Genomic DNA, 26,790 nt, shown 5'->3' on the forward strand with positions numbered 1-26,790 from the left:
TTTTTTTAACATCTTTATTGGGGTATAATTGCTTTACAATGGTGTGTTAGTTTCTGCTTTATAACAGAGTGAGTCAGTTATACATATATATATGTTCCCATATCTCTTCCCTCTTTGTCTCCCTCCCTCCCACCCTCCCTATCCCACCCCTCCAGACAGCCACAAAGAACCGAGCCGGTTTCCCTGTGCCATGCGGCTGCTTCCCACTGGCTATCTACCTTACGTTTGTTAGTATATATATGTCCATGTCTCTCTCTCGCCCTAACACACCTCACCCTTCCCCCTCCCCATATCCTCAAGTCTGTTCTCCAGTAGGTCTCTGTCTTTATTCCTGTTTTACCCCTAGGTTCTTCATAACATTTTTTTTTCTTAAATTCCATATATATGTGTTAGCATACGGTATTTGTCCTTCTCTTTCTGACTTACTTCACTCTGTATGACAGACTCTAGATCTATCCACCTCATTACAAATAGCTCAATTTCGTTTCTTTTTATGGCTGAGTAATATTCCATTGTATATATGTGCCACATCTTCTTTATCCATTCATCCGACGACGGGCACTTAGGTTGTTTCCATCTCCGGGCTATTGTAAATAGAGCTGCAATGAACATTTTGGTACATGACTCTTTCTGAATTCTGGTTTCCTCAGGGTATATACCTAGTAGTGGGATTGCTGGGTCATATGGTAGTTCTATTTGTAGTTTTTTAAGGAACCTCCATACTGTTCTCCATAGTGGCTGAACCAATTCACATTCCCACCAGCAGTGCAAGAGTGTTCCCTTTTCTCCACACCCTCTCCAGCATTTATTGTTTCTAGATTTTTTGATGATGGCCATTCTGACTGGTGTGAGATGATATCTCATTGTAGTTTTGATTTGCATTTCTCTAATGATTAATGATGTTGAGCATTCTTTCATGTGTTTGTTGGCAGTCTGTATATCTTCTTTGGAGAAATGTCTATTTAGGTCTTCTGCCCATTTTTGGATTGGGTTGTTTATTTTTTTGTTATTGAGCTGCATGAGCTGCCTGTAAATTTTAGAGATTAATCCTTTGTCAGTTGATTCATTTGCAAATATTTTCTCCCATTCTGAGGGCTGTCTTTTGGTCTTGTTTATGGTTTCCTTTGCTGTGCAAAAGCTTTGAAGTTTCATTAGGTCCCATTTGTTTATTTTTGTTTTTATCTCCATTACTCTAAGAGATGGGTCAAGAAGGATCTTGCTGTGATTTATGTCATAGAGTGTTCTGCCTATGTTTTCCTCTAAGAGTTTGATAGTTTCTGGCCTTACATTTAGGTCTTTAATCCATTTTGAGCTTATTTTTGGAATACACACAATTTTTTAGTAAATACTTTCAGCATAAATTTTACATGCAGCATCTTCATATTATAGTACAAAAACTAAGAAATGAGTAGCAAAACATAGCTGGTTTTCAACCAGACGAAAAAGAGAAATACATACTACAAAAGGCCATGTACTACGTGAAAGACATAAAAACCCCCATCACCAATTTTTCAGCTCGTAAGACTGGCAAAGCTAAACTTAGAGTTTTGTTCAACTCTACCTGCCTGTTTCGACAAGAAAAAAAAATTTTATATATAATGACTAGCTAATCTCAAAAGGGTCTATGAAAAGAACAGAGTGATAAGGTAGACAAAATTAACATAACTACTGAAGTGGATAGCATTTATAAAAATTTAGAAACTAGACTTTAAAAATCTAGAACACTACACAACTAGATACTTTGAATAAATCAATTGTAATAGGAAACATAAGACAATTTGCTAGGATCACTGGTGAATATTTTTCAACATATAATACCCATATCATAAATAGCTACAAAACACTGAAGATATTTTGTGAGGCAGACAGATATGGTGCCTGATAAGGACAGAACATAAAAATAAAGGCCAGTCTTCCAAAAGGAACATGAAAAGATGCTGAACATCGCTAATTATTAGAGAAATGCAAATCAAAACTACAGTGAGGTACTACCTCACAATGGCCATCATTTTTTAAAAATCTACAAATAACAGATGCTGGAAGAGGGTATGGAGAAAGGGGAACCCTCCTACATTGTTGGTGGGAATGTGAATTGGTGCAGCCACTGTGGAAAACTGTATGGAGGTTCCTCAAAAAGCTGAAAATAGAGTTGCCAGATGATCCAGCAATCATCATTATCTTGTGTATCCCTTAACTAATTATCATAGTCATAGTTATGGATATTTTTTACTACTTCTGTCTTTTAACCTTCATACTAGCTTTATAAGGGATTAATCCACTACCTTTACTATATATTTACCTTTCCAGTGAGATTTATTCTTTTGTATGTGTTCTCTTTTTTTTCTTTGGCTGCACCATGCAGCATGCGGGATCTTAGTTCCCCGACCAGGGATCAAACTCATGCCCCCTACAGTGGAAGCATGAAGTCTTAACCACTGGACTGCCAGGGAAGTCCCCTTATATGTGTTCTTGTTACTAATCAGTGCTATTTCTTTTCAGCTAAAAGAAGTCCCTTTAACGTTTCTTACAAGACCAGTTTAGTGGTGATGAACTCCTTTGCTTTTCTGGAAATCTTTTTTCGGAATCTCTCCTTCACTTCTGATTAATAACGTTGCTGTGTAGAATATTCTTTTTCTTTTTTAATACATATTTACTTATTTATTTGGCCGCAACAGGTCTTAGCTGCAGCATGTGGGATCTTGGTTGCCACGTGCAGGATCTTTGTTGCCACGTGTGGGATCTTTAGTTGTGGCATGCAGGATCTAGTTCCCTGACCAGGGATCAAACCCAGGCCCCCTGCATTGGGAGTGCAGAGTCTTAACTACTGGACCACCAGGGAAGTCCCGGAAAGATATTCTTTGTTGGAAGTTTTTTTTCTTCCAGCTCTTTGAATATATCATGCACAACCTTCTGGCCTACAAGTTTCTGCTGAAAGCCCTGCTCATAGCCGCAGCGGGGGTTACCTTGTATGTAACAAGTATTTTTCTCTTGCTGCCTTTGATATTCTCTCCTTGTCTTTAAATCGGCATTTTTAATTATAACGTGCCTTGGTATGGGTTTCTTTGGATGTTTCTTATTTGCAGCTCTTTGTGCTTCCTGCATCTGAATGTCTGTTTCCTTCCCCAGATGGGGGAGATTTCAGCCATTATTTCCTTAAATAATATTTCTGCCCCTTTCTCTCTCTTTTCTCCTTCTGGAAGCCCTATGATGCAAATGTTAGGCCATTTGATGTTGTCCCATAAAAGTTCCTTAAGCCATCTTCACTTTTTCTCATTCTTTTTTCTTTTTGCTGTTCTAACTGGGTGAGTTCCACTGCCTTCTAGAAGTTGACTGATTCTTTATTCTGCTTCATCTAGTCTGTTGTTGAACCCCTCTAGTGTATTTTTCAGTGCTGTTATTGTATTCCTCAGCTCTGTGATTTCTAAATATTTGGTACATTCTTAATATTTTCCATTTCTTGTTGAAATTCTCACTGTGTCTATCCATTCTTCTCCCCAGTTCAGTGAGCATCTTTAGGACCATCACTTTGAACTCTTTATCAGGTAAACTACTTATCTCTGTTGTTTCATTAAGGTTTTTTTTCCGTGAGGTTTTATCTTGTTCTTTCACTTAGGACATATTCCTCTGTGTCTTCATTTTGCTTTACTCTCTGTTGGTTTCTATACAGTAGATGAAGGAACCACATCTCCCAGTCTTGAAGGACTGGCCTATGTAGGAGATGAACCTTATCATTCAACCCTACTTCAGCTCTTGGTTGTCTCTCAAACCTTTGTGATTGTCCAAGCAGCTTATTATTATTATTTGTGTGTGTGTATGTGTGTGTGTATGTGTGTGTGGTACTCCGGCCTCTCACTGTTGTGGCCTCTCCCGTTGCGGAGCACAGGCTTCGGACGCGCAGGCTCAGCGGCCATGGCTCACGGGCCCAGCCGCTCCGCGGCATGTGGGATCCTCCCGGACCGGGGCACGAACCCGTGTCCCCTGCATCGGCAGGCGGACTCTCAACCACTGCGCCACCAGGGAAGCACCCTATATTTTTAATAGTTCCTAGTAGTTGAGGATGTGCTAAGACCTGTCAGTGTCCCAAAAGGGAGGGTCTCAGCACCCAGATTCAGGACAACTAGAAGCCAGATCCTCAGGCATCAGCTTTTAAATGTATGCAAATATATACAGGCTTTTGGGAGCACACGTATAAGCCCTGCTGGCCACCAGAGCCAGGAGGGGTAGAGGTGTCCCCAGCAGCAGTAACAAAAATCAAGGCACCAGATGGGGTATGAGCTTCTTTCTGGGTGACACAAATCATTACAGTCCCATGGGACCAGGACACAAAATCCTCTGGCCTCCAGAGCCAGGCAGTCAAGAGGCATCCCCTAAGTGGCAGTCACAAAAATCAGGGCACTAGACATGACACTTTAGCTTACTCTGTATATGTGAACAATAAAACTTTAATGGCAAGCCTAGAAGAAGTTAGAATAAATGAGGACTTATACCCTGGCTAATGGGAAGGCCAAGTATACTAAGATCCCACGTTTACCTTATGTATTTTTAACCAAGTAAGATACATATCTTAAAACCTTGCTACCAGTAAAATCAGCATCACCTGGAAGCTTCTTATAAGAAGCAGAACCTCAGTTCACCACTGCAGACTTAGTGAGTCAATCTTCACCTTAAGACTAAGAATTCTGGGTGATTCTTATGTACCTAAAGTTACAAAAGCACTGTGTTTAAAGCGGTAGTTCTTGAATCTGAGTAAAGTCAGAGTCAGCTGGGAGCTTTTAAAAATACACATTCTTAGGAAGTAATGAAATAGGGTTGTTTTGTTTTTGTGTTTCTTTTCGTAAAGCCTACCAGTTGATTCTGATGTGCTAAATTTGATGGTAGCTGCTTCAAAGAATTTGATTATATGGCACTAATGTGTATATGAAGAAGTTATAAGACATATTAAGTGATAATTATCAAATAGTATTGGTTGAAAAATAAACAAGTAAACCATAAAACAAAGTAGCAGTTCCAAAGATTGATTCATTCATTCAGTTCCAAAAATTAATTCCTCATTGCATACATTATGGGAATTTCCAGGTGAATTAGAGATTAACAAAACGCTGATATTAAAAGAAAAAAGGAGAGAGAGAAGTTATGATTTTTCTGTATTCTTTGAAATGTGAAATCTCTGTGGGTAAATAGAAAAACTATATAAATATCAAGGGGGGAATTATATAGCATAAAATCATAATAGGGTCTAGAATATTGTAAACAGTCAGTATTCCGAGGTGATGTTTTTGTTTTAACAGCTTTAGTGAGGCATAGTTTACATACCATAATATTCACCCATCATGAGTATGTAATAATTCTGTAATTTTTAGTAAATTTCCACTGTTATGCAATCATCACCCTGACCCAATTTTAGAACATTTTCATTACCCGCAAAACTTAACCATTTGTGGTCAATCACCCATTCCACTTCCCAACCCTGAGCAACTACTGATATGCTTTCTGTCTCTCTAAATGTCTCTTCCAAAAATTTCTTATAAATGGTATCATATATTACATGGTCTTTTGTGTTTGGCTTCTCTCACTTAGCATAATGTTTTTGAGGTTTAGCCATGTAAGTGGTAGCTTGTAAGGAAGCAGTAGTTTGTTTCTTTTTATTCTCTTGTATAGATGTACCATAGTTTGTTTATCCATCCACTAGTTGATGGATTTGACTCGTTTTTCGGCTGTAGTACCGCTATGAATATTCACATAGAAATCTTTGTGTGAACATAGATTTTCATTTCCCTTGTGTAAATATATAAGAGTAGATTTGCTGAATCATATGATAAGTTTATTTTAACTTTTTCAGAAACAACCAAGCTGTTTTCCAAAGTGGATGTACCATTTTACATTCCCACCGGTAATATGTGAGGGTTCCAGTTTTGATTGGAATTGCACTGAATCTGTAGGTCACTGTGGGGAGATTGCCATCTTAACATTGAGTTTTCCAATTCATGAATATGAAGTGTTCTCTCTAAGTCTTCTGTAATTTATTTCAGCAATATTTCATAGTTTGCTGTATATCTTAAACTTCGTTTGTTAAACTTGTTCCCTAAGTATTTGATTTGATTTGATTCTGTTGTGAATGGAATTGTTTTCTTAATTTCATTTTCAGATTGTTCACTGCTGGCATGTAGAAAAAATGGGTTTTTGTATAATAATCTTGTATCCTACAACCTTGATAAACCCGTTTATTAGTTTAAGTACGGTTTTTGTGTATTCCTTAGAGTTTTCTACATAGAGGATCATGTCATCTGCAAATAAAATCAGTTTTAGTTCTTCCTTTCCAATTTGGATGTTTTTTAAAAAAAATTTGGGGGGGGGCGCTGATGAGACCCTCCAGTAAAATTTAAATAGACGTGGCTGGAGCAGACATCTTTGCCTTGTTCCTTGACCTTAAGGGGAAGCATTCAGTCTTTCATTGTGAAGTGAGATATTAGCTCTGTTTTTCTTATGCCCTTTATCAGGTTGAAGAAGTTTTCTGTTTCTAGTTTGTTGAATGTTTTTATCATAAATGGGGGTTGGATTTTATGTTGCTGGATTGGATTTCCTACTCATGGATGTTTTCATTAATATTCTTGAAGGATATTAAGCTACAGTTTTTATCTCTTGTGATAAAGGAATTCAGTCCTTTTGTCATTGTCTGACTTTGGCCTCATAGAATGAGTTGGGAAGTGGTCCCTTCTCAGTTTCTGGAAGAATTTGTGAAAGACTGGTACTGTTTCTTCATTAAATATTTGATATAATTGACCAATGATGCCATCTGGACGTGGGCTATTCATTGAGGGAATATTTTTAAATAATAATTTGTGTAGGGTTAGTAGTGATGTCCCCTTTTACATTCCTGATTTTGTCCATTTGTATCTTTTTTTTTCTTGATCAGTTTAGCTAAAGGTTTATCAACGTTTTTTGACCTTGTCAAAGAACGAACTTTTTATTTCATTGATTTTCTTGATGTGTTTTTCTTTATTGTTTCCATTGTGATTTTGTTATTTCCTTTTGCTTGCTTTGGGTTTAATATGCTCTTTTTCTAGTTTTCTGTAGATAAAAGCTTATATCTCACTGATTTGAGGGCTTTATTTTCTATATAACTGATTAAAGGTATACATTTTCCCTCTAAGCAGTGCTTTAACTGCATCCAATAAATTTTGATATATTGTGTTTTAATTTTTATTCAATTCAGGTATTTTCTAATTTCTTTGTGATTTCTTCTTTGTTTTGTTTCATATTCTAATATTTGGGGATTTCTAAAATTTCTTTCTAACATCTGTAATTTAATTCTACTGTGGTCTGAAAAACATATTTTGGTTTCAGTCCTTAGTTTATTGAGACTTGTTTTTTAGCTTAGCATTTGGGCTTTCCTAAGAACATTCTGTGTGTGCTTGGAGAAAAATGCGTATTCTGTTCTTGTTGGGTAGAGCGTTCTGTAAATGTCACTTAGGTAAAGTTAGTCGATGGTATTTTTTTAACTCTTTTCTGTCCTTGCTTAATTTCTGTTTAGTTGTTTTATCTTTGAGAGTGGGGTATTAAAACCTCCAAATATAATTATTGAATTGTCTGTTTCTTCTCTTCTGTCAACTTTTGCTTTGTGAATTTTGAGAGTCTATTTTTAACTATGTAGACCCTTTATAATTATCGTATATGTGTTTACCCTTTTATCTTTATGAAGTGTCCCTCATTGTCTCGAGTAATATTTGTCTTAAAATCTGTTCTGTTTTGTATTAACATAGCTTCTGCAGCTCTCTTGTGGTCACCATTTTTATGGTATGTCGCTTTACCTCTTTTAACTTCCAACCCATTTTTATTGTTAAATCTAAAGTGTGTCTTTTGTAGACAGCATATGGTTGAATCTTGCTTTTTAAAAATTGTCAATCTTGGGACTTCCCGGGTGGCACAGTGGTTAAGAATCCTCCTGCCAATGCAGGGGACACAGGTTCGATCCCTGGTCCGGGAAGATCCCACATGCTGTGGAGCAACTAAGCCCATGCGCCACAACTACTGAGCCTGCGCTCTAGAGCCCGTGAGCCACAGCTGCTGAGCCTGCATGCCACAACTACTGAGACCCGTGTGCCTAGAGCCCATGCTCTGCAACAAGAGAAGCCACTGCAATAAGAAGCCCGTGCACCACAACAAAGAGTAGCCCACGCTCGCTGCAGCTAGAGAAAGCCCACGTGCAGCAACGAAGACCCAACGCAGCCAAAAATAAATAAATAATAAATAAATAAATTTATTTTTTAAAAAAACTTAAAAAAATTGTCAATCTGTGCTTTTTATTGAAGTATTTAATCCATTCACATTTAGTGTAATTATTGTTTGATTGAATTTACATTTGCAATTTTGCTACAGTATTTGTTTTCTATATATCTCATTTCTTTAGTTGCTGTGGCCTTTTTATATTTTGTGTTAAATCCGTATTTCAAAATTGTATTTCTTGTTTTGTGTCAACTATTTTTCATTTGACCATTTTAATTCATCTCTAGATTTTTTTTTTAATCCTCCTTTGGTTTTTTAGTTATTTTATTATTTGTTGTTCTAGGGATTGCAGTGTGCATCTTAATTTCTGAACAATCTATATCAGATTAATAGTATTTTAATTCTGGTAGAATGCAACAACTTTGCTCCAATATAGCTCAGTTCCCTCCCCCTATTGTGCTGTTATTGTCATATATATTACATCTATATATGTTAAAACCAACAATATATTGTGCTATTTATCCACGTATTTGCCATTTCTTGTTTTTCATTTCTTCCTGTGGATTTGAGTTACCTTCTGGGGTCATTTCTTTTCAGACCAAAGGGATTCTTTTTTTTCCTGTAAGGCAAACCTGCTGGCAACAAACTCTCTTAGTCATTACTTATCTTGGATTGTTTTCACTTTGCCTCTGTTTTTGAAGGACAGGGTCTTTTTTAACTGAATATAGAATTTTTGCCTGCCCCACTACCACCACTGCAATTATGCAGTTCCACTTCCCTCTAGTCTTTGTTATATCTGATGAAAAGTCAATCATTAATTGTCTTGGTTTTCTTCATATTTCAATTATTATTTTTGTCTTTAACTTGATCTGTGGTTGACTGTGAAGTGTCTAGGTGCAGAATTCTTGTGTCTATCCTACTTGGGAGTTTTTGAGTTTTGTATATTGTTCTTTTTAAACCATTATTTCTTCAAATATCTTTTTTTCTGCTCCTTTATCTCTCTCCTTTTTTCATGGTACTCCCATTAGATGTTATGTTGGTACATTCAGTGTTATTGCATAGGTCTCTGAGGCTCTGTTCATTTTTCTTCAGATTTTTCCTCTCTGTTCTCGAGATTGTATAATTTCTATGGATCTTTTATGTTCACTGATTTTTTTTTTTCTTCTGCTATCTGAAATCTGCTTTGGGCCAATCTAGTGAATTTTTCATTTCTAATATTGTATTTTTCAACTTTAGAGTTTGTTTCCTTTTTTGTAGTTTCTATTTCTGTATTGAGATTTTCTATTGTTTTGTCATTGTCGCCATATTTTTCTTTAATTCTTTGAACATATTTATAATAGCTGCTTTTGAAGTTTTTCTGAATACAGCATCTGGGCCCACTCAGAAACAGTTTCTGTTGACTGCTTTTCCCCCTGAGTATAGGTCACGTTTTCTTCTTTTTTTAACATGTCTTATAATTTTTGTTGTTGTTGTTGTTAAAACTGGGCATATTTGGTAGTATATTGTAACAACCCTGGGTCTGATTCCTCCCCAGCCCTCCTCCCATGTCTGAAGGTTGTCATTATTGCTGTTGTTATGTATGTTTGCTTATATTTAAGTAACTTGACTTAATATGTGGGATCTTTCTCCCCTGTGGATTGCAGCCATTCAAGTTTTTGCTCAGTTGTTTTTGTTTTCATCTTTACCTTGGCCCTCTTGGAGTCCCATAGCTTAGTAGTCCCATAGCTTAGTAGCCAGTGATTAGTTAGAGGTTGTGCTCAAACATCTTGAGCCAATAAGGCTTCTACCCTTTGCTGAGCCTTCTGTGAGTATATTAGGGAGCTCATCTAGTTTTCAGGCATGCCTCAGCTTTTACTTTCTGCTAAGCTTCTCATTTCTTCCCTTCATATGTAGGAAGCCTCCTAGTCAGCCCTTGATAGGTGGAGAGCTTAGGACCTCTCCAGTCAACTCTGAGCATATACGCAGCCCCCAGTTAGCCAGAAATGCATAGAGAGTTTACCAGCCCCCACTGTGGCTCTCATTTCCAGAGTCTCCTTATTAAATTTCTGGATTTCTGTTAGTCTGCACCTCTTCCCAACTGGGACAGCAGCCTCAGGCTAGCAGAGCTGTAGGCTTTATCTCTTCTTTTCTAGTTGGGTTTAATGGTTTTACTCTCAGTGCCACTGGGTATGGGTTTTTTGCCTTCCATTTCAAATCACTTCAGCAGACTCAGGCAGTGAAGCCTCTGGTTTCTGTGGCCAGCACTTCCCAGGTACTGCATGGACTGTGCTTGGGGTAGGGGGTGAATAAGGAGCAACCCAAAGCAGTAACACCACTGACTTCCACTGTTCTTACCCAGAGTTCTACATTTTTCATAAATAAACACTTTTAAACTTGTCATTTGACTTTAGTTGTTTTCTGGAGTCCTGTAATGGTTGTTTCTGGCACATTTGTCTAGTTTTGTAGTAGTTTTGTTGGGAGAGGATTTGCTGATTTCTTCAGTTTGCCACAGCTGGAAGTCTTGCCTCCTGTTTTGTATTTGCAATATTTTGGGGTTTGGTTATTTTTAAAAGGCTAACTAATTAAAAACCTGAAGGACATCTATATATTGTAGCTGCTTCAGCATTTTGCTTCACAATAGAAGTTAGGAGATTGTGATTAGATTAGGGGTGGGACTGTAGTTGTGCTATAATTCTGCTGACAGCACTGTCCTGTGGAATGCTCCTTAATAGCATATTCTTGTGTAATGATGAAGAAAACGTTTGTTTTTTTTAAGCAAGCGAATTCTTTTGGAATTCTATGAAAACATAAGGAAGATATTATGTATACTCCTCTGTACAGAATGAACCAGTGGCACAAGGAAAGGTATGATAGAATCCATTGGGCTGGTGTAGATGTGTATCTATATGCAAAAAAAAAAAGAAAAAAGGAAAGAATCACCCTCTTTAAAAATTACTCATTATATAGATCTCAATCTAAAATGCTTTTTTATGCTCACATTTAACTGGGAAGTTAGCCTTTACCTTTCTAGTTACAGAATAACACACAGAGAGAAACAATACGAAATAAAACACACAGCTCTGTGATTTATCACAAAGTACACACCTCTAGCCATCATCCATATGAGAAATAAGACATTGGTAGCACCCAGAAGTCCTCTCTTCTCTGCCCCATCATTAAGTACCCCCCCCCAAGATAACCATTGTCCTTACTTTTATGATAACCACTTCCTTTCTTAATAGTTTCTGTCTACTAAGTGTGCATCCCTAAACATTAGAGTTTAACTTTGCTTATATTTTTTATATAGAAATCTTATTATTCATTTGTGACTGTTTTCTTTGGCTCAAAATTATGTTTGTGAGATTTATCTATGTTGTTGCATGTAGCAGTAGTTCATGTTAATGCTATAGAGTATTCCATTATGTGAATATACAACAATTTGTTTATCCATTTTGCTGTTCATGGACATTTGAGTTGTTTCCAGTTTTAAGGGCATTAAAGATATGGCTGCCATGGACACACACACTTGTTTGTGTCTTAGTGTATAGGTACACAAATTCCTTTTGGGTATATACCTGAGAGTCAAATTGCTGGGTTCCAGTGTATATTTATTTTCATTTTAGTATATAAAACCAACCTGTTTCCCAAAGTGATTGTACAATTTACACTTCTACTAGCAGTGTATTAGAATCGACATTGCACCACATCTTCACCAAACATTTGGTATTGTCAGGCTTTTAAACATTAGTCATTTTGGTGGTTATATCGTATTTTCTCATTTGGTTTTAATTTTCATTTCCCAAATGACTAATGAGGTTAAGCTCCTTTTCATATGTTTATTGGCCATTTGAATTAATCCTTTCTTGTGAAATGCCTATTCAGGCCCTTTTAAAAAATTGATTTGTAGGAATTATGTACGTATCTGGATAAGACCCTCTGTTCCTTTTTGCTCCTCCAGCCTTGCAGTCTCCTCTAAAGCCCTCTATTAGCAGAGTCTAACCTGGAGCTAGCTGGGAAAACCAAAACATGGTTTGCAGAGTCTTAGCCCCAGTATTATAGAGCAGTGTTTAGACAGATGGGCTTGAAATTGGGAAACGCTAGCTTAAGGCACAACCTTCCTGTCTGCAGAGCCACCTTTATGATAAGCCAAGTGTCTAAATATGGGAGAATCTGTTTCTGAGCCATATTTCTGTTTCATTGGTCTATTACACTAGCTAAATTACTGTGGCTTTATAATAAGTTTTCTTATTTGGTAGAGCAACTTTTCCCACCTTATTCTTCAAGAGTGTCTTAGCTGTCCTTGGCATATTTGCATTTCCATAAAAACTTTAAGACTAATTCGTGTAGTTTCACAAAAAGAAAACCATTTCATGTTTTGAATTTCACTGAGTCTATAAGTCAATTTGGGGAGAATTGAAATTTTTACAATATTGAGTAGTTTTCTAATTCATGAATATGGTATGTTTCTCCATTTATTTATGTCTTTAATTTCTCTCAGTGATGTTTTTTAGTCCTTTTGTGTAAAAGTCTTGCTTAGCTTTTCTTAGTTTTAATCCCAATATTGGATATTTTTAACATTATTACGAATAACATTTAAATTTTTTTCATTTCAATTTTTTATTTTGCAATTTTTCAAATATACATTTTCTTTAGTTTTGAATAATTAGACCCCATTAACCTACTACTCAAATTCAATAATTTCAATATTTGCTTTGTTTCAACAATATTTATTACTGTAGTATTTTAAAACAAATCTTAGATCTCATATCATTTCACCTATGTATACTTAGTATATACATCTCTAGAAAATATGGAAATTTAATTTATAATCATAATTTTAAACCATATTCAAATTTTCCCTTTTATTTCACAAATGGCAGTTTACTGTTGGTGTCTTCAGACAGTTTACTTTTAACTTATAGCATATTGAGACTTACATTTTATGTTAAGTAATTATTAAAATATTAGCTTAACCACTAAACTATCAAATGATAAAGCATTCTCTATGGCAATTAAAAACAAAGCTTTTGGGACTACCCTGGTGGTCCAGTGGTAAAGAATCCGCCTTACAATGCAGGGGACGCGGATTAGATCCCTGGTTGGGGAACTAGGATCCCACATGCCGCGGGGCAATTAGGCCTGTGTGTCACAAACACTGAGCTCGCGCACCTCAGCTAGAGAGCCTGCGTGCCCCAAACTACAGAGCCCATGCGCTCTGGAACCTGCACACCACAACTATAGAGCCCACATGCCCTGGAGCCTGTGTGCCACAACTAGAGAAGAGGAAAAAACCCACACACCACAACTAGAGAGAAGCCCACCTGCCTCAACGAAAGATCCCACGTGGCTCAACAAAGATCCCGCATGCCACAACTAAGACCTGACGCAGCCAAAAATAAAATATAAATAAATAAATAATAAATCTTAAAAAATAATAATAATTTAAAAACTTTTTCTGATGATGTGAAGTTTCTGTTTCTAAATTCATTACAATTTTTGACATTGGTAAAGCCATAATCTTATAAACCTACTATGTGAGTAAAACTGTCCTTTTCTTTCATTTGATGTCTTCCACATTTATGAAACTAATTACAACAAAAACTGCCATCTTTAAATTTTTTTTTTTAAATCTTTATATTCCTCAGTGTTCCTGTTACTGAATACATATCTTTCAGGAATTCATCAATGGGATTAAAAGCAAACATATTTTTGTGTGACATAGTTTTAGTTTTGGTTACCCTTTGTAACCTCCTGTTGCCCAAAGTTGTTAAAGTGCAAGAAGGAGTTGCAGTTGTGAATTATTTTCCTTTGTGGTTTTGTACAGAAACCTTTCCTTCATTGCAGCTGGTTTTCCTCCCCATACAATGTTCACAGGTCTATTTCTAGAAGACTGTGGGTAGTGTGCCATGAAAACTTCCTAGACTTGGCAGACTAGACTATGTCATGTTCACCCTCTAACATGAGAAAATCCCCCTTGAAAAGGCAATGTGGCAACTTCTATGCAGGCCGGTCAGACTCTCAACAGATTTTTTTTTTTTTTTGCGGTACGCGAGCCTCTCACTGTTGTGGCCTCTCCCGCTGCGGAGCACAGGCTCCGGACGCGCAGGCTCAGCGGCCATGGCTCACGGGCCCAGCCGCTCCGCGGCATGGGGGATCCTCCAGACCGGGGCACGAACCCGTGTACCCTGCATCGGCAGGCGGACTCTCAACCACTGCGCCACCAGGGAAGCCCTCTCACAGAGATATTTGACAGGGACTGAGGAGGAAGAGTCTCTCTGTCTTCCCAGCGTGTACAGTAAGGATGGAACTAATTAATTCATGCTCTAAAGAACCATAAAATATTCCCAAGACAACGATAATTAGCATTAAATAATTTTTCACCTGTATTTTAACTTATTCAATAGTTATTGGTTTGGGGAGTTGAGGCAGTCTTAAAAGTTAGATCTTACAATAACAGGTATTTGAAAATAAATGTGACAGCTTGATATTGGATGGCTTGCCTGTTCCTTATTCTTCCTCCTTCCCTTCCTGGGTCTCTCACTACAGATCAGAATGGCTCAGTGCTGTGTCTCATCTGCTGGGATCATTGCTGTTTATACTTACTTAGACACAGAGTTAGAGGATAAGTTCCTATTAACTCTCCCAGTTAAATGTAGATGTTTTGCTTCTCCTGATCAGTAGTGTTAGGATAGGAGAGAAAGAAAGAACTATTTCACTGCTTTGGTTTGGCTACTGTGTAAGACCTTTTTTTCCTTGTAATAATCAGATTAACAAATTTGGGGATCATTTATAAGTATCTTAAAGGAAAAGGATTGCTTTCTTATGTATAGAGCTAACTCAGCAAATACCAAATTTGGATAAACATTTAAAAAGAAAAACCAAACATCAGAAAACCCCAACTGATGGAACAAATTATCTAAATATGAAAGATGAGAATCCTTTTCTATGTGTTTTTGGGTGGGGGCAGGGAAACCTAGAAGGTTTGTGCTTCTAAATAGTTTGCAACTCTGTATATTATGTTAGAGTGCACACAAGCTAGATAGAGCTTAGAGCTTGTTGAAGTTCTGGTTATAAAAACCAGAGAGTCATACAAATAAATTCCATATTTGACCTGTAGTGTCCATGAACATATAATATGTACTAAGGACAAATAAACATTTTCTAGACTTATTTTTGTCTCATAGTTTGCTATTGTTTTCTCAAGGAAACTTAATCTAAACACAGGTAAAAATAACTTTTAAGGAAGTGAATCTTGAAATGAATGTGAAGGCAATAATTAAATATTTAGAGCCTAGCTAGGAAGTTCTATTACTGAGATGTATACTGTATTGGTACAGTTGACATAGAAATTGTAGTATGTATAGCAAAAAATAGAGAATTGCTGATTACAAGTTAATGTGACTAGAATTAGAAGAACCTGATTTTCTTAATCCAAGTTGAAGCATTTTCTCTTTTTTTTTTTTTTTTTTTTTGCTTTGGATAAACCTGTATTAGCACCATGAACTTTAAAACTGCTAAAATACATGGGGGAAAGATTCTTCACATAAAATGAATGAGGAGCATTTAATTTCTTGGGGACTCTTGCTGATTAGTTATACTAATTAAAAGATATTATAATGTAACATTCTAGTGCCTGGGACAGTATCCCCAATGATAAGTTTTACTCTTGTTTCATTTCACCTCTTCTGCTTGTCAGTAATATAAGCAGATTTGTGGCAGTGGTCACAGTTTCCTGGGATTAAGAAAACTCTACAACAAAACGACCACAACCATATCTAAAAAGCTTCCTGTTTTGGTATTGTACTCTTTTGACTGACTCTGTATCTCTCTGAAGAATGGCTCGTGGATTCTTTTGGCTGTTTAAAAAGCAGTTGAACTTAAATTCTAAGTGCAGAGAAGGATTGATGTACCCGGAGCAGATGTAAGAAAAGATTCTTTCTCACAACCCTTAAAACTTTATTTTTTTGTTTTTGTTTTTCTCTTCCTAAAACATTATTTTTAATGTAATGTTTACAGAATCAAATGTTAATTTAAAACTGAGGAAGTAAGTGCCTATTAATATAACTTGAATGATTATGTAGGTAATCAGATGAAATAACAGATGCACTGTTTTCATTTAGAGCGAACAGTATTTTAGAGAAAGTAACTGGTCATAAGTGAATTGTAGGTCGAAGGATGGCTCCATTTTCTGAAATGAGGAAAGTTGCCCTAAATGTTGTTCATTATCTCTACAGCTGGAGCTTCATTAATAAGTGCAGTTGAAATAACCAGGGTATTGCAGCAGCAGAGAAACTAAGCACAGCAAGCCTTTCAGTAACAAAGAAAATAAAAGAATTCCTGTGTAACAGGCTTCCACACTTATCTGTGTTCTGTGATACTGTTTGTGCTGAACTAAAGCATCTGCTACTTCAAGTTAAGAGAGAACAAACTCAACGTGGCGTGAAATTACTGCACTGCCATTCACATTCATGAGATTATATTGTTACCAGCCACAGGCATGACTGGCTTTTGCATGAATAATAAAATAAAATGCTGCTTTGTGAATTTTACCTTAAAACATTACAAGGCACAGTACTAACCTTGAGCTAGGAGTGGGTTTATCTTAAAGCAGCTTTCCTCACCACAGTAGGGTCAAGACCAGTAAGAAGTCAGAAGTTGCAAAGTATTGCTGCATGAGGTCTTTGGAAAGGGTATTGTGTTAAATCAATTTACTCATTTTTAAAAATTAATATTTATTGTGCAGGCTAGCTGTTAGACATATTAAAAATTATTAAAGTACCATTTGGCAACATCATAGTAATAACCATTGATTCAGGCAAAAAAACATTCATGGGTGCTAAAGGTAGTGGGTCAGAGTTTGATGAGGAATAGCATATTTACATAGTTACAAAGGGAAAAAATAGTAACTTTGCAGTGGAGAAACCTGACAGACACCTCATCCAAGTGATCAAAGTTATCACCAGTAATGGGAAAAATCGACTTCATGGGCCTCCTAACGTGGTGCGCTAAGAAGACATCTGTGTTATTCCTGTGAAAAATACAGAACCTGAATCTAATTTCAAGAAAATGCCAAATAGACCCAAACTGAGGAACAGTCTACAAACTAACTCGCCTGTACTCTTCCAAAATGGCAATGTCATAAAAGATAAAGAAATGCTAATTAACTGTTCTAGATTAAAGAAGACTCTAGAGGCAATGACTACTGTGCAGTGTATGATCCAGAATTTCCCTTCCTTGCTGTTTCATTGACTTTTATCTTCTAGTATCTAGCTACAGAAGTGGTGTATTTAAACAGAAAAAAATTTTTAATAGTCAATATAATATTATATTTGGTTTCCTTCCTATTTTACTTTCCTAGATTATGTGGATTCTAAGCAGTGTTGTGGATTTTGGTTGGTGTTTTTTAAACAACAGTCAAGAATGTTAGGTCTCTTAGTTGAATTACATTTCAAGCTATTGAAGACTTGAAAATGATAATACTTAATTGTTTTAGCAAATTTTCAATCAGTGGGAGAAAGTGAAGTCCTCATGCTGTTTTAAAACTACTAGAATGCATTAAGAGTTTTACAAGAACTTAGGAAGTAGCAATCACTAAGATAAATTTATAAAGAAGTGATATTCATAAAGTAGTTTGGTATGATTTTTAGGTAAAAAATAGGAATGCTTTATTTTCAGGAAGGCAATTTGATGAGTGTCTTCCTTGTGGACAAGATGAAGAAATAAACTGAATGATTGTAGTTAATTAAATAAATAATTAATTGACTAACCATACACAGATTAATGATTGGATGCCGGCCTCATAGATGGCTTCTAGTGTTGTATCTGTTGCAGAGCTCTGTCCTCAGTCCTGTTCTAAACTTTAATTAACAACTTGGATAAAGGCATCGATGACATGCAGACCAGATTTCAAAATGATACAAATCTGGGAGGAATAGCCAAAGCATTGAATGGCTGAAACAGAAAATGAAAGCTAATGGTAGCCGAGCATGATAGGAATCTAGCAAAATAAATCTGACAGGAATAAATTCTACGAAGACAACCAGTCATCAGTGATGGGTGGAAGGAAAAAAGCTTTAGGTTAATTCATGGAAACTCGATTAGCCAGATGGCCAATTGGCCATGTTTAGCAAAACTCTTTGATTTAATATGTATCGGTTGGGTCCAATTAGAAAAATGGAAACACATTAGTATTTCAAACACAGGGAAATATAATACAAGGAGTTGGCAATATAGGTGTTAGAAGACTAAAAGAGAGAAAAGGTGGACACTGAGCTATTAAAGAGAGTAACCACAAGGGGCAGCCATCATACCAAGAACTGAGAAACAAAAGGGAAGCAGTTACCATCACCTAGAAGCTACAGCCCCTAAGCTGCCACTCAGACTCATGAGGGGACACTGTTGTGTCCTGAAACCCGTACTACTAAAAAGATGTTTCATTTATGTAAGAAACCAAAGTACTCAAATTGTATTCTCTACATTCAACTAAAAGTGACCACATCTGAATGAACACTTCTTCCATCTTGAATTTGGTTCTGAAAATAAAGCATAAAACTAATTTGACTTCAGTCGTGTTAATGTTCAGTACTTTTTCTCCCGTCTTTAAAATGGCTTTACCACTAGTAGCCCTCCTACCTCCGATGTATTGCGAAGTGACCTCTCAGGAGTGTTTATAGAAATTTAGGCAGGGATTTTAAAAAAAGAAAAAAGCATGGCAAATGAGTTGGGTGGGCTAAACATTCTCTTTGATTATACTTTTTTTTATCTTTCTCACTAATACCTGAAGCATTTATTAAGTGGATTTAATATTGAGTGTTTTAACCTAAAGGTATTTGTCATGCTCTGAAACATTGAAGAACAAAGTTTGGGATTGATTTCTCTGTCTTTTTTTCCTCTCCCCCTAAATATTGTGTCTTTAGGTCAGTAACAGATCCAAGAGATGGAAAGAGAGTAGCACTCAAAAAGATGCCCAACGTCTTCCAGAATCTGGTCTCTTGCAAAAGGGTCTTCCGGGAATTGAAGATGTTGTGTTTTTTTAAACATGATAATGTAAGTGAAATCAGTGTTCGGGATAAACTATTTCCTAAGTGTGTTTGATTATATTAGTAAAGAGCAAAAGAGAGTTAAAAAGGGTACATGTACCATATTAAGGGATTTGGAAACCTGAGACAAATTAGACCTTTTTTGTGAATGAGCAAGTTTAAGTGAATTCTAGGATTTATTGATTGACAGATAAATATTAATTGATTTAAAGCAAATGTTAATATTGAGCTTGGGAACAATACTAATGTACAACATAAAAATAGAGTATAATACGTAGTCTGAGTGATTTAAATAGAAGTAATTGGCCCCTGATTTTAAATGCTTTATTTATATCTTTTAATATTTTAAACCAGAGATTAAAGATGTGAGAAAAAAGTTTCTCCTCTTAAAAACAATACAGCTTTTAAAGATAACATAGTTTATCTTATTTATGGCTGTGTTTAGAGATGTCAGGATTCGTGGGGAAATAGAATCACAGTGGTTTGAGAGAGCTTCTCGACTAATCCTGAATTAAAAGTTTGGTTTGTGTAAAATTTACCTGGGGGATGTTAGCATTAGTTTTCAGTTTCATATGAAAAGAAAAAGTGCCTCACATTCTGCATTTGGTACTCAAACAGTGCTATTTTAATTGCTGAAATAAAAATCAGGAAAACAGTCATTTCTTGTGAGTCTGACTGCTTGTTTGCACAGGAACCTGAAGAACTTTGGCGGAAGTGTAGGTCACGCTTTAAGAGATAAATTTGTAAAAGTTTGAACTATTTGGTAAAACTAGGAATATCAAACTTGTAATATGTTCACTTGAAGCTCCTTGGTTTGACACATTTCACTTTATTGATTACCCCTCTTGAAATCCATTTTCCTTAAACTTTTTTAGAAAGTAACTGCTTGTCTTTCATTCAGTTGGGACTGCCTAGCAATGTGTTTGTTTGTTTCAGTAACTTTGAAAACATCATTCCAGTTGCTATTTTATGACTGTTTCCTGAAATTTTGGAAGTGATTTTAGAATGATGTCTAGTGCTTGCTTTGTTATTTATTTCTTGAATTTGCCTGAGTGAGTGCCACCCCAGCATCAAAGAGTACAAACCTTATGTACATTGTCAGAGACTCAAGTAAAGGGGTCCACAATAAAGAAATATTTTGAAGGTGGCATCAGAAATTCACTTTCTAAGGGTTTCAGTGGTTTATTCAAACCTATCTTGGCTTCTTTTATAAAGGAGGGATGGTGTAATAGGCTGCTATCTGTATATGTTGCTGTCTTTCCTCATGACTCATTCCTATAGAGTAACTAATTAAGTTACAAAGATAGTGTCAGAGTGAGTAGTGTAAGAAAAGAAACAAACTGCAGTCTTGAAAATCACACATATTAAAACACAGCAACTACTGTTCGAGCTCCTGAGCTGTATCGTAAAAGAGTGCTTGTGATTTCTGTGGGAATGTTCAAAAGTGAGGCAAATAGTTGGAGATGGGACATCATGGCACCACTATTTTATACATAATGAATTCATGCTGTGCACTGAGATCTACAAAAGCATCTCAGGGCCAGCATACCTGGTATGTGTGGAATGCCAATCTAAGAGGCAACTGGTATTTGATGTAGTTAAGACAACAGATGTTTATTAATTGTGTCCTGTGTGCAGAGTGCAGTGCTAGGTCATGTGGAGAATACAAAAAAAAGTTCAAAACATGGTCCTTTTTTGAAGGAAGTGGACCAGGTGTTTAAGCATTTGTTACCAAGTGTCAGAAAACGTGTAGATGCTTTACATATATTAATTTAATACTTAAAAGTCTTGTCAGATAGGGCTTATTATCCCTACTTTACAGAGGAGGAAACCAAAGCTTAGAGTTAAGTAATTTGCCCAAGGTCAAGGTGGCACAGATTGAAGTTCTAAATCTGTCTTGCTTCTGGGCCCATATTCATTAATTCAGTAAACATTTATTGTGCACATCCTATATCCCTAAACTACATCAGCTTCTAGGGGTTCCTACCCTCAAGGAGTTTAGTAATGTGATACTGTGATAACAGTGCTGTGGGAGGACTGTCTGCATGGTTAAACATTAATACAGGACACTGTGTTCTGCGCATAGTGAAGAGCTGGGCAACCAAACCTAAAAATATATTCGAATCACCAAGTGAGCATTAAAAATGCAGATTCATGGGTTTCATCCCAGACCTACTACATTGTAATCTCTGGGGTTGAGACCCCGGTAGCTGTATTTTTTTAAAGCTTCTCAGGTGAAAGATGACAGACAAGTATTGTACTATTAAGAAAAAGAGAGTAATTGTCATGGACTTAAAATCTCAAAGATGCTTTAAACAGGGAGAAACCTTAAGATGAGCCTTTTGAGATTAACATATGATTGAACAGAAGGAAAAGAAAGGAATGTCATGATGAAAATGGCATTTAGAAAGATTAACCTGGCTGTTGTAGGAAGGTTGGATTTTAATTTGGATGGCTTTTTATGTGACAGAGAATAGCTGCAAAACCCTGGAAGCCTTTAGATTTTCTTTTGAACAGAACCTTCAAAGTCATTGTATCATATTCATTGATTTCAGGTGATCTGACTGATTGAGATACACATACACACACACACACACACACACACACACGCACGCACACGCACATTTTTTTCCTTAAAGGTTGTTCATCTTAAAGGGATAGGTTCGCCTTGATGTAGCAACTTAGAGAAACAGAAATGGGTTTAACTTTCTAGAGATTGATGTTTAGGCCTCTCAGTAGTGTCTAGTCAGAATCTGAGCTATTATAAAATCTGACAAAATATTCTCTACTTTGCCCATCTGTGCACTTTTGCATGTGTGTACATACACACACACACACACACACACACACACACAGTTGTCATTTTATCAGCATGGAAAAAGGATGACTGAGGGTTTTTTCATTCTGACAGTCTGATGAATGCCATGAACCCTCTTTTGGAAAAATACATATACACATAATTTTTGTCATTTTAGACTTTCACTAGTCCTTTAATGCCCATCCAGTGCCTCCTTAGGACTTATTGATTCCTGCTAAGAGCCCCTGTAATAGAGTTCTTGGGTTTTTCTTGTCCTTAGGCAATAACACTAAGCACACGGTAGGTAGTCAGTCTATTGAAGAGTAAGTGAGTGAGTGAAAGTGACAGGGAAATAAAATATGAAATCTCGGAATCTGGAATGATAACCTCAGTGATCTCTCTTGGAGTTACTTTTTCCCAACCTTTTAGTTCTGGAGTAGAGGAGGCAAAAGAGGAGGTGGTGAAGGCAAAGGGGGATCATTTGTTTTCCTCTGTATAGTCTGACTGAACTCAAATAAGGCCTCTCTAGGTTCATAAGTAGGATAAAGAATCATACCAATAGGACCCTTCTCTGAACGCAGACAAGCTGTTTGGCTGCAGACATTATTAATGCTAACGGTTCTGCTGCTAAGGAGTGTGAAAAGGCAAAGGATACTTAGAATAAGTTACTTATCAGTGGATTTGGTTTTGTGTGCTCTGTGCCTAAAATTTGTGGTACTGAGCAGATTCTTGATGCATTTAAAATAATACAGGCTCTTGCGTTCATGAATTGGAATACTCACTGTGGTTAATACCCATGTTCTTCCCAAGTTGAACTATGTATTCAGTGTAATCCCAAAGAGAATCCCAGCAGGGTTTTATGCGTATGTGTGTGTGGAAATTGACAAACATTCTAAAGTTTATGGAAGTGGAAAAGACCTAAAATACTCAAGACAATCTTGAAGAAGTTGAACGAAGTTGGAGATTCACACTTGAAGCTATAATAATCAAGGCAGCACAAGGACAGAAAAATAGATTAATGGAACAGAATAGAGTAGAACAGAATAGAGTCTATAAACTGACATACACATACATGTCCACCTGCTTTACAAGACAGGTGCCACTGCAATCCAGAGGGAAATGGCTATCCATTTCAATAAACAAGAATCAGGGACTTTCTTGGCAGTCCAGTGGTTAAGACTTCGCCTTTCAATGCAGGGGGTGCGGGTTCAATACCTGGTTGGGGAGCTAAGATCCCGCATGCCTCGTGCCCAAAAAACCAAAACACGAAACAGAAGCAATATTGTAACAGATTCAATAAAGACTTTTAAAAATAAATAAATAAACAGGAATCAATTAGATATCCATATGAAAAAAATCTACTTCTTGACATATACATAAATTCATTCAAAATGGATCATAGACTTAAATATGAAAAGTAAAATTACAAAGCTTCTGGAATAAAACATAGGAAAATGTCTTCATGACTGAAATAAGCAAAGGTTTCTTAACTAGACAAGTAAAGCATTGACCTTTTTTTTTAAAAAGTGTTAAACAGGACACCATTAACATTAACATTAAAAATTAATGCTCATCAGAAGTTTAAGAGAATGAAAAGACAGACCTCAGGCATTATCTAACAAAAAACTTGTTTCCAGAATATATTATATGATAGAACAAGTTTTAAAATAAATATTTAGCATTTGAGGAAGACCATTAGAAATAAATATTTTACTTGACATTTTTCAGACTATAAATTCTGTATCTAAACATCATATATCTTATAAAGAGCTTCTACAGATCAAGAATTTTTGCCCATCAGTAAAAGACTTAATCAAGAATTTCACATAAAAGGGTAACCAAATGGCTAATAAGCATATGACAAATTGCTCAAAGTTGTTAGTCATCAGAGAAATGTAAATTAAGACTAGTGAGATACTACTATATACTCACCAGAATGGCTTAAATAAAAGACTGACAATACCCAGTGTTGACAAGGATGCTGAAACTCATCATTGCTGGTGAGAATGTAAATTCGTAAAACCACTTAGGAAACCTGGCAGTTTCCGCTAAAGCTAAATATACACCTGCCCAATGACCCAGCAGTTGTACTCTTTGGTATACTCAAGACAAATGACTGCATATATCTACCAAAGGACATGTACAAAAATGTTCATAGAAACTTTATTCATGATACCATTTGGAAACAACCCAAAAGTTTGCCAGCAGTACTCTGGATAAATACATTGTGTTAGTGTCCATATAATGGTATACTACACATCAATAAAAAGGATGAGGATCCACACATGGGTGTATCTCACAGGCGTAACAGTAAATGAAAGAAGCCGTATACAAAGGTCTTCACTCATTATGATTCAATTTGTATAAAGTTCAAGGATGGGCAAAAGTAGTCTGTGGTGATGGAAATGAGAATAATCGTAACCTCTGAGCAGAGATGGGTTTTGACTGGAAAGGAGCAAGGGGGGCCTTGAAATCCTTAATTTCTTGATCTAGATTTTAACCATGGAGTAAATATTTATCTTGTTATACACTTTGTATGTAAAAATTAATCAGATTATACACTTAGGATTTGTATACTTTATTATATCTTACAACTCTATAAAAAACAGTAATAGTAATAGTCGCTACCTTAAAGAACTTGAAATCTATTCCGGGTTGGGGTGGTGGTGAGAGAATGGGGTGGTGGGAGCTCCTTTGCTTAAATATAGGAATGCACTCTACAAACAGTTAAATTTTTAGTCTTTACATTTAGGATTGCAGTTATTCACAGCAATTTTGTTTGTTTGTTTGTTTGCGGTACGTGGGCCTCTCACTGTTGTGGCCTCTCCCGTTGCGGAGCACAGGCTCCAGACGCACAGGCTCAGCGGCCATGGCTCACGGGCCCAGCCTCTCCGCAGCATGTGGGATCTTCCTGGACCGGGGCACGAACCCGTGTCCCCTGCATCGGCAGGCGGACTCTCAACCACTGTGCCACCAGGGAAGCCCGCTTTAGTTCATTTTTTAATTAAACAAGTCTGCTTGCTTTTTTTTGTATTTGAGATCTTCTGACGAGTCTGTAATGTTTTGGGATACTTTGACTCTTTACAAGTCAAAGTCTTTACAAGGGTCCTCCTATTTACATCATAAGGCTAATCTCACGTACTTTATTCCCACAGATAGTAGAGGGGTTATAGAAGGACTTGGGCTTTTTAAATAGTGAGTCAGGCATGAAGTCTGGAGTTTGAAACTCTGCTGCTATTCCTTCTCACTTCCTCATTTACACCACTTCTGAGATTCATGTATCATCTCTAATGGTCTAAGCACTGTTTTTGCCACCTAGAAACACTGTGGGATGCCATCATCCGATAAACATTTTGAGGTGGTAGAAAGAACAGGAGTATAAGACAACAGCCATTTCAGAAATTCCAGGCAGAGTTTAAAATATTGTACCTTCAAAGCTAAGAATCATAGCTAAATGCTTTGGTGCAAATGTCTAACACTGTTTTATATGGCTTTTCTACAGAAAGCCTCATCAAATTTGGAGTAAGAAAGCCTCATTCTTCTCTATCAAGGTTTAAAATGCATGGTTGTCACTTTCCTTTAGATAACCTCTAATTATAGCAGATAGATTTGAAGTGTAAAATAGCTTTGTCTAATGGACGCTGTCACTCATTGCATTCTGTTTTCCCCCAAGACAGGATGTATGTTGTTGAGATACAGAGCTTAGAGTCCAAAAGATGTCAAGTAAAACATTAATTTTTAACTGCCTTCCACAAGCATCAAATATTCATGTTAAAATTTTTTCTATCACATAATGAGAAATGAATTTATGTGAATTTGTGACACTAGCTAATTATAGGTTTTTAAAAATATAGAAATGAAATAATTTATCTTTCATATGATAAAAATTATTCTTTGAAGGAACTGGAAAATCTGTTATTTTCCATTTATACGAAGAGTCTAAGTATAAACATTTTAATTCAGAAAGGAAATATAGATATTCTTTATAAAACATCTAAACTATTTTAAAACCTTTATATTTAACTGGTTTTAAAGTGAGTGAAAACTTTTTCAATACAGGAGGTTTTAGTTTAATTAAAAATTTTAAAGTGACAAACTCTTGGCTGAAAAAAGAATAACCTTTAAAATGAACAAGGTTCCTTCCATACATAAATTGCAAGGGGAAAAGAGAAAGAAATGGAGGAGAAATCTGTAGGTAAAACTTGAAAGACATAAATCAACCATAATATATAAATCTTCTTCGGCTCCTGATTTAGATTAACAAACTTTTTTTTAAAAAGTAAGAAAATTAGAAATTTGAGCACTGGATATTTGATGGTATTGAAAAACAGTAAATTTTCAGATTTGATAATTTTACTTTTTTAAAGTTTTTATCTTTTAGAGATATTTACTGATGTATAGCTGAAATAAGTCTTGTATTTTCTTCAAAATTATATAGGGAGTGTGGAGGGCATGGATGAAGCAAGAATGGTCATGTGTAGATAACTACTAAGGCCAGGTCTTGATTACATGTGTATTCTTTATTCTGCCCACTTTTATATGTTTGAAATTCTCCATAATAAAAAATTTTTTTCTTAAAAAACTAAGCTAAAGATCAGAAAATTTGAACTTGTACTACACAGTTTATTTCCTGTTAAATAATTTCTTCTGTATCCTTTGAGCCTGGTAGTTTTCATTAGCAAGATAGATTCAGATTCTTAGGTGTGACATCATAGATGGGGCTTAAAAGAGTAGATAAACAGCTGGTAGGGA

General features: G+C 36.2%; 1 protein-coding gene across 1 annotated transcript in view; it reads left to right on the forward strand.

The window, feature by feature from the left end:
• The window catches only part of NLK (nemo like kinase), a 155,891-nt gene that overhangs the window by 74,892 nt on the left and 54,209 nt on the right, over nucleotides 1–26,790 (forward strand). Inside the window, exon 2 of the mRNA XM_007452402.1 lies at nucleotides 19,119–19,248. Coding sequence (XP_007452464.1) covers nucleotides 19,119–19,248 — 130 coding nt within the window. The remainder of the gene's footprint in view (nucleotides 1–19,118; nucleotides 19,249–26,790) is intronic.

This window comes from Lipotes vexillifer, unplaced genomic scaffold (assembly GCF_000442215.2).
Source record: "Lipotes vexillifer unplaced genomic scaffold, Lipotes_vexillifer_v1.1 scaffold216, whole genome shotgun sequence".
In the NCBI taxonomy this organism is placed as follows: domain Eukaryota; kingdom Metazoa; phylum Chordata; class Mammalia; order Artiodactyla; family Lipotidae; genus Lipotes; species Lipotes vexillifer.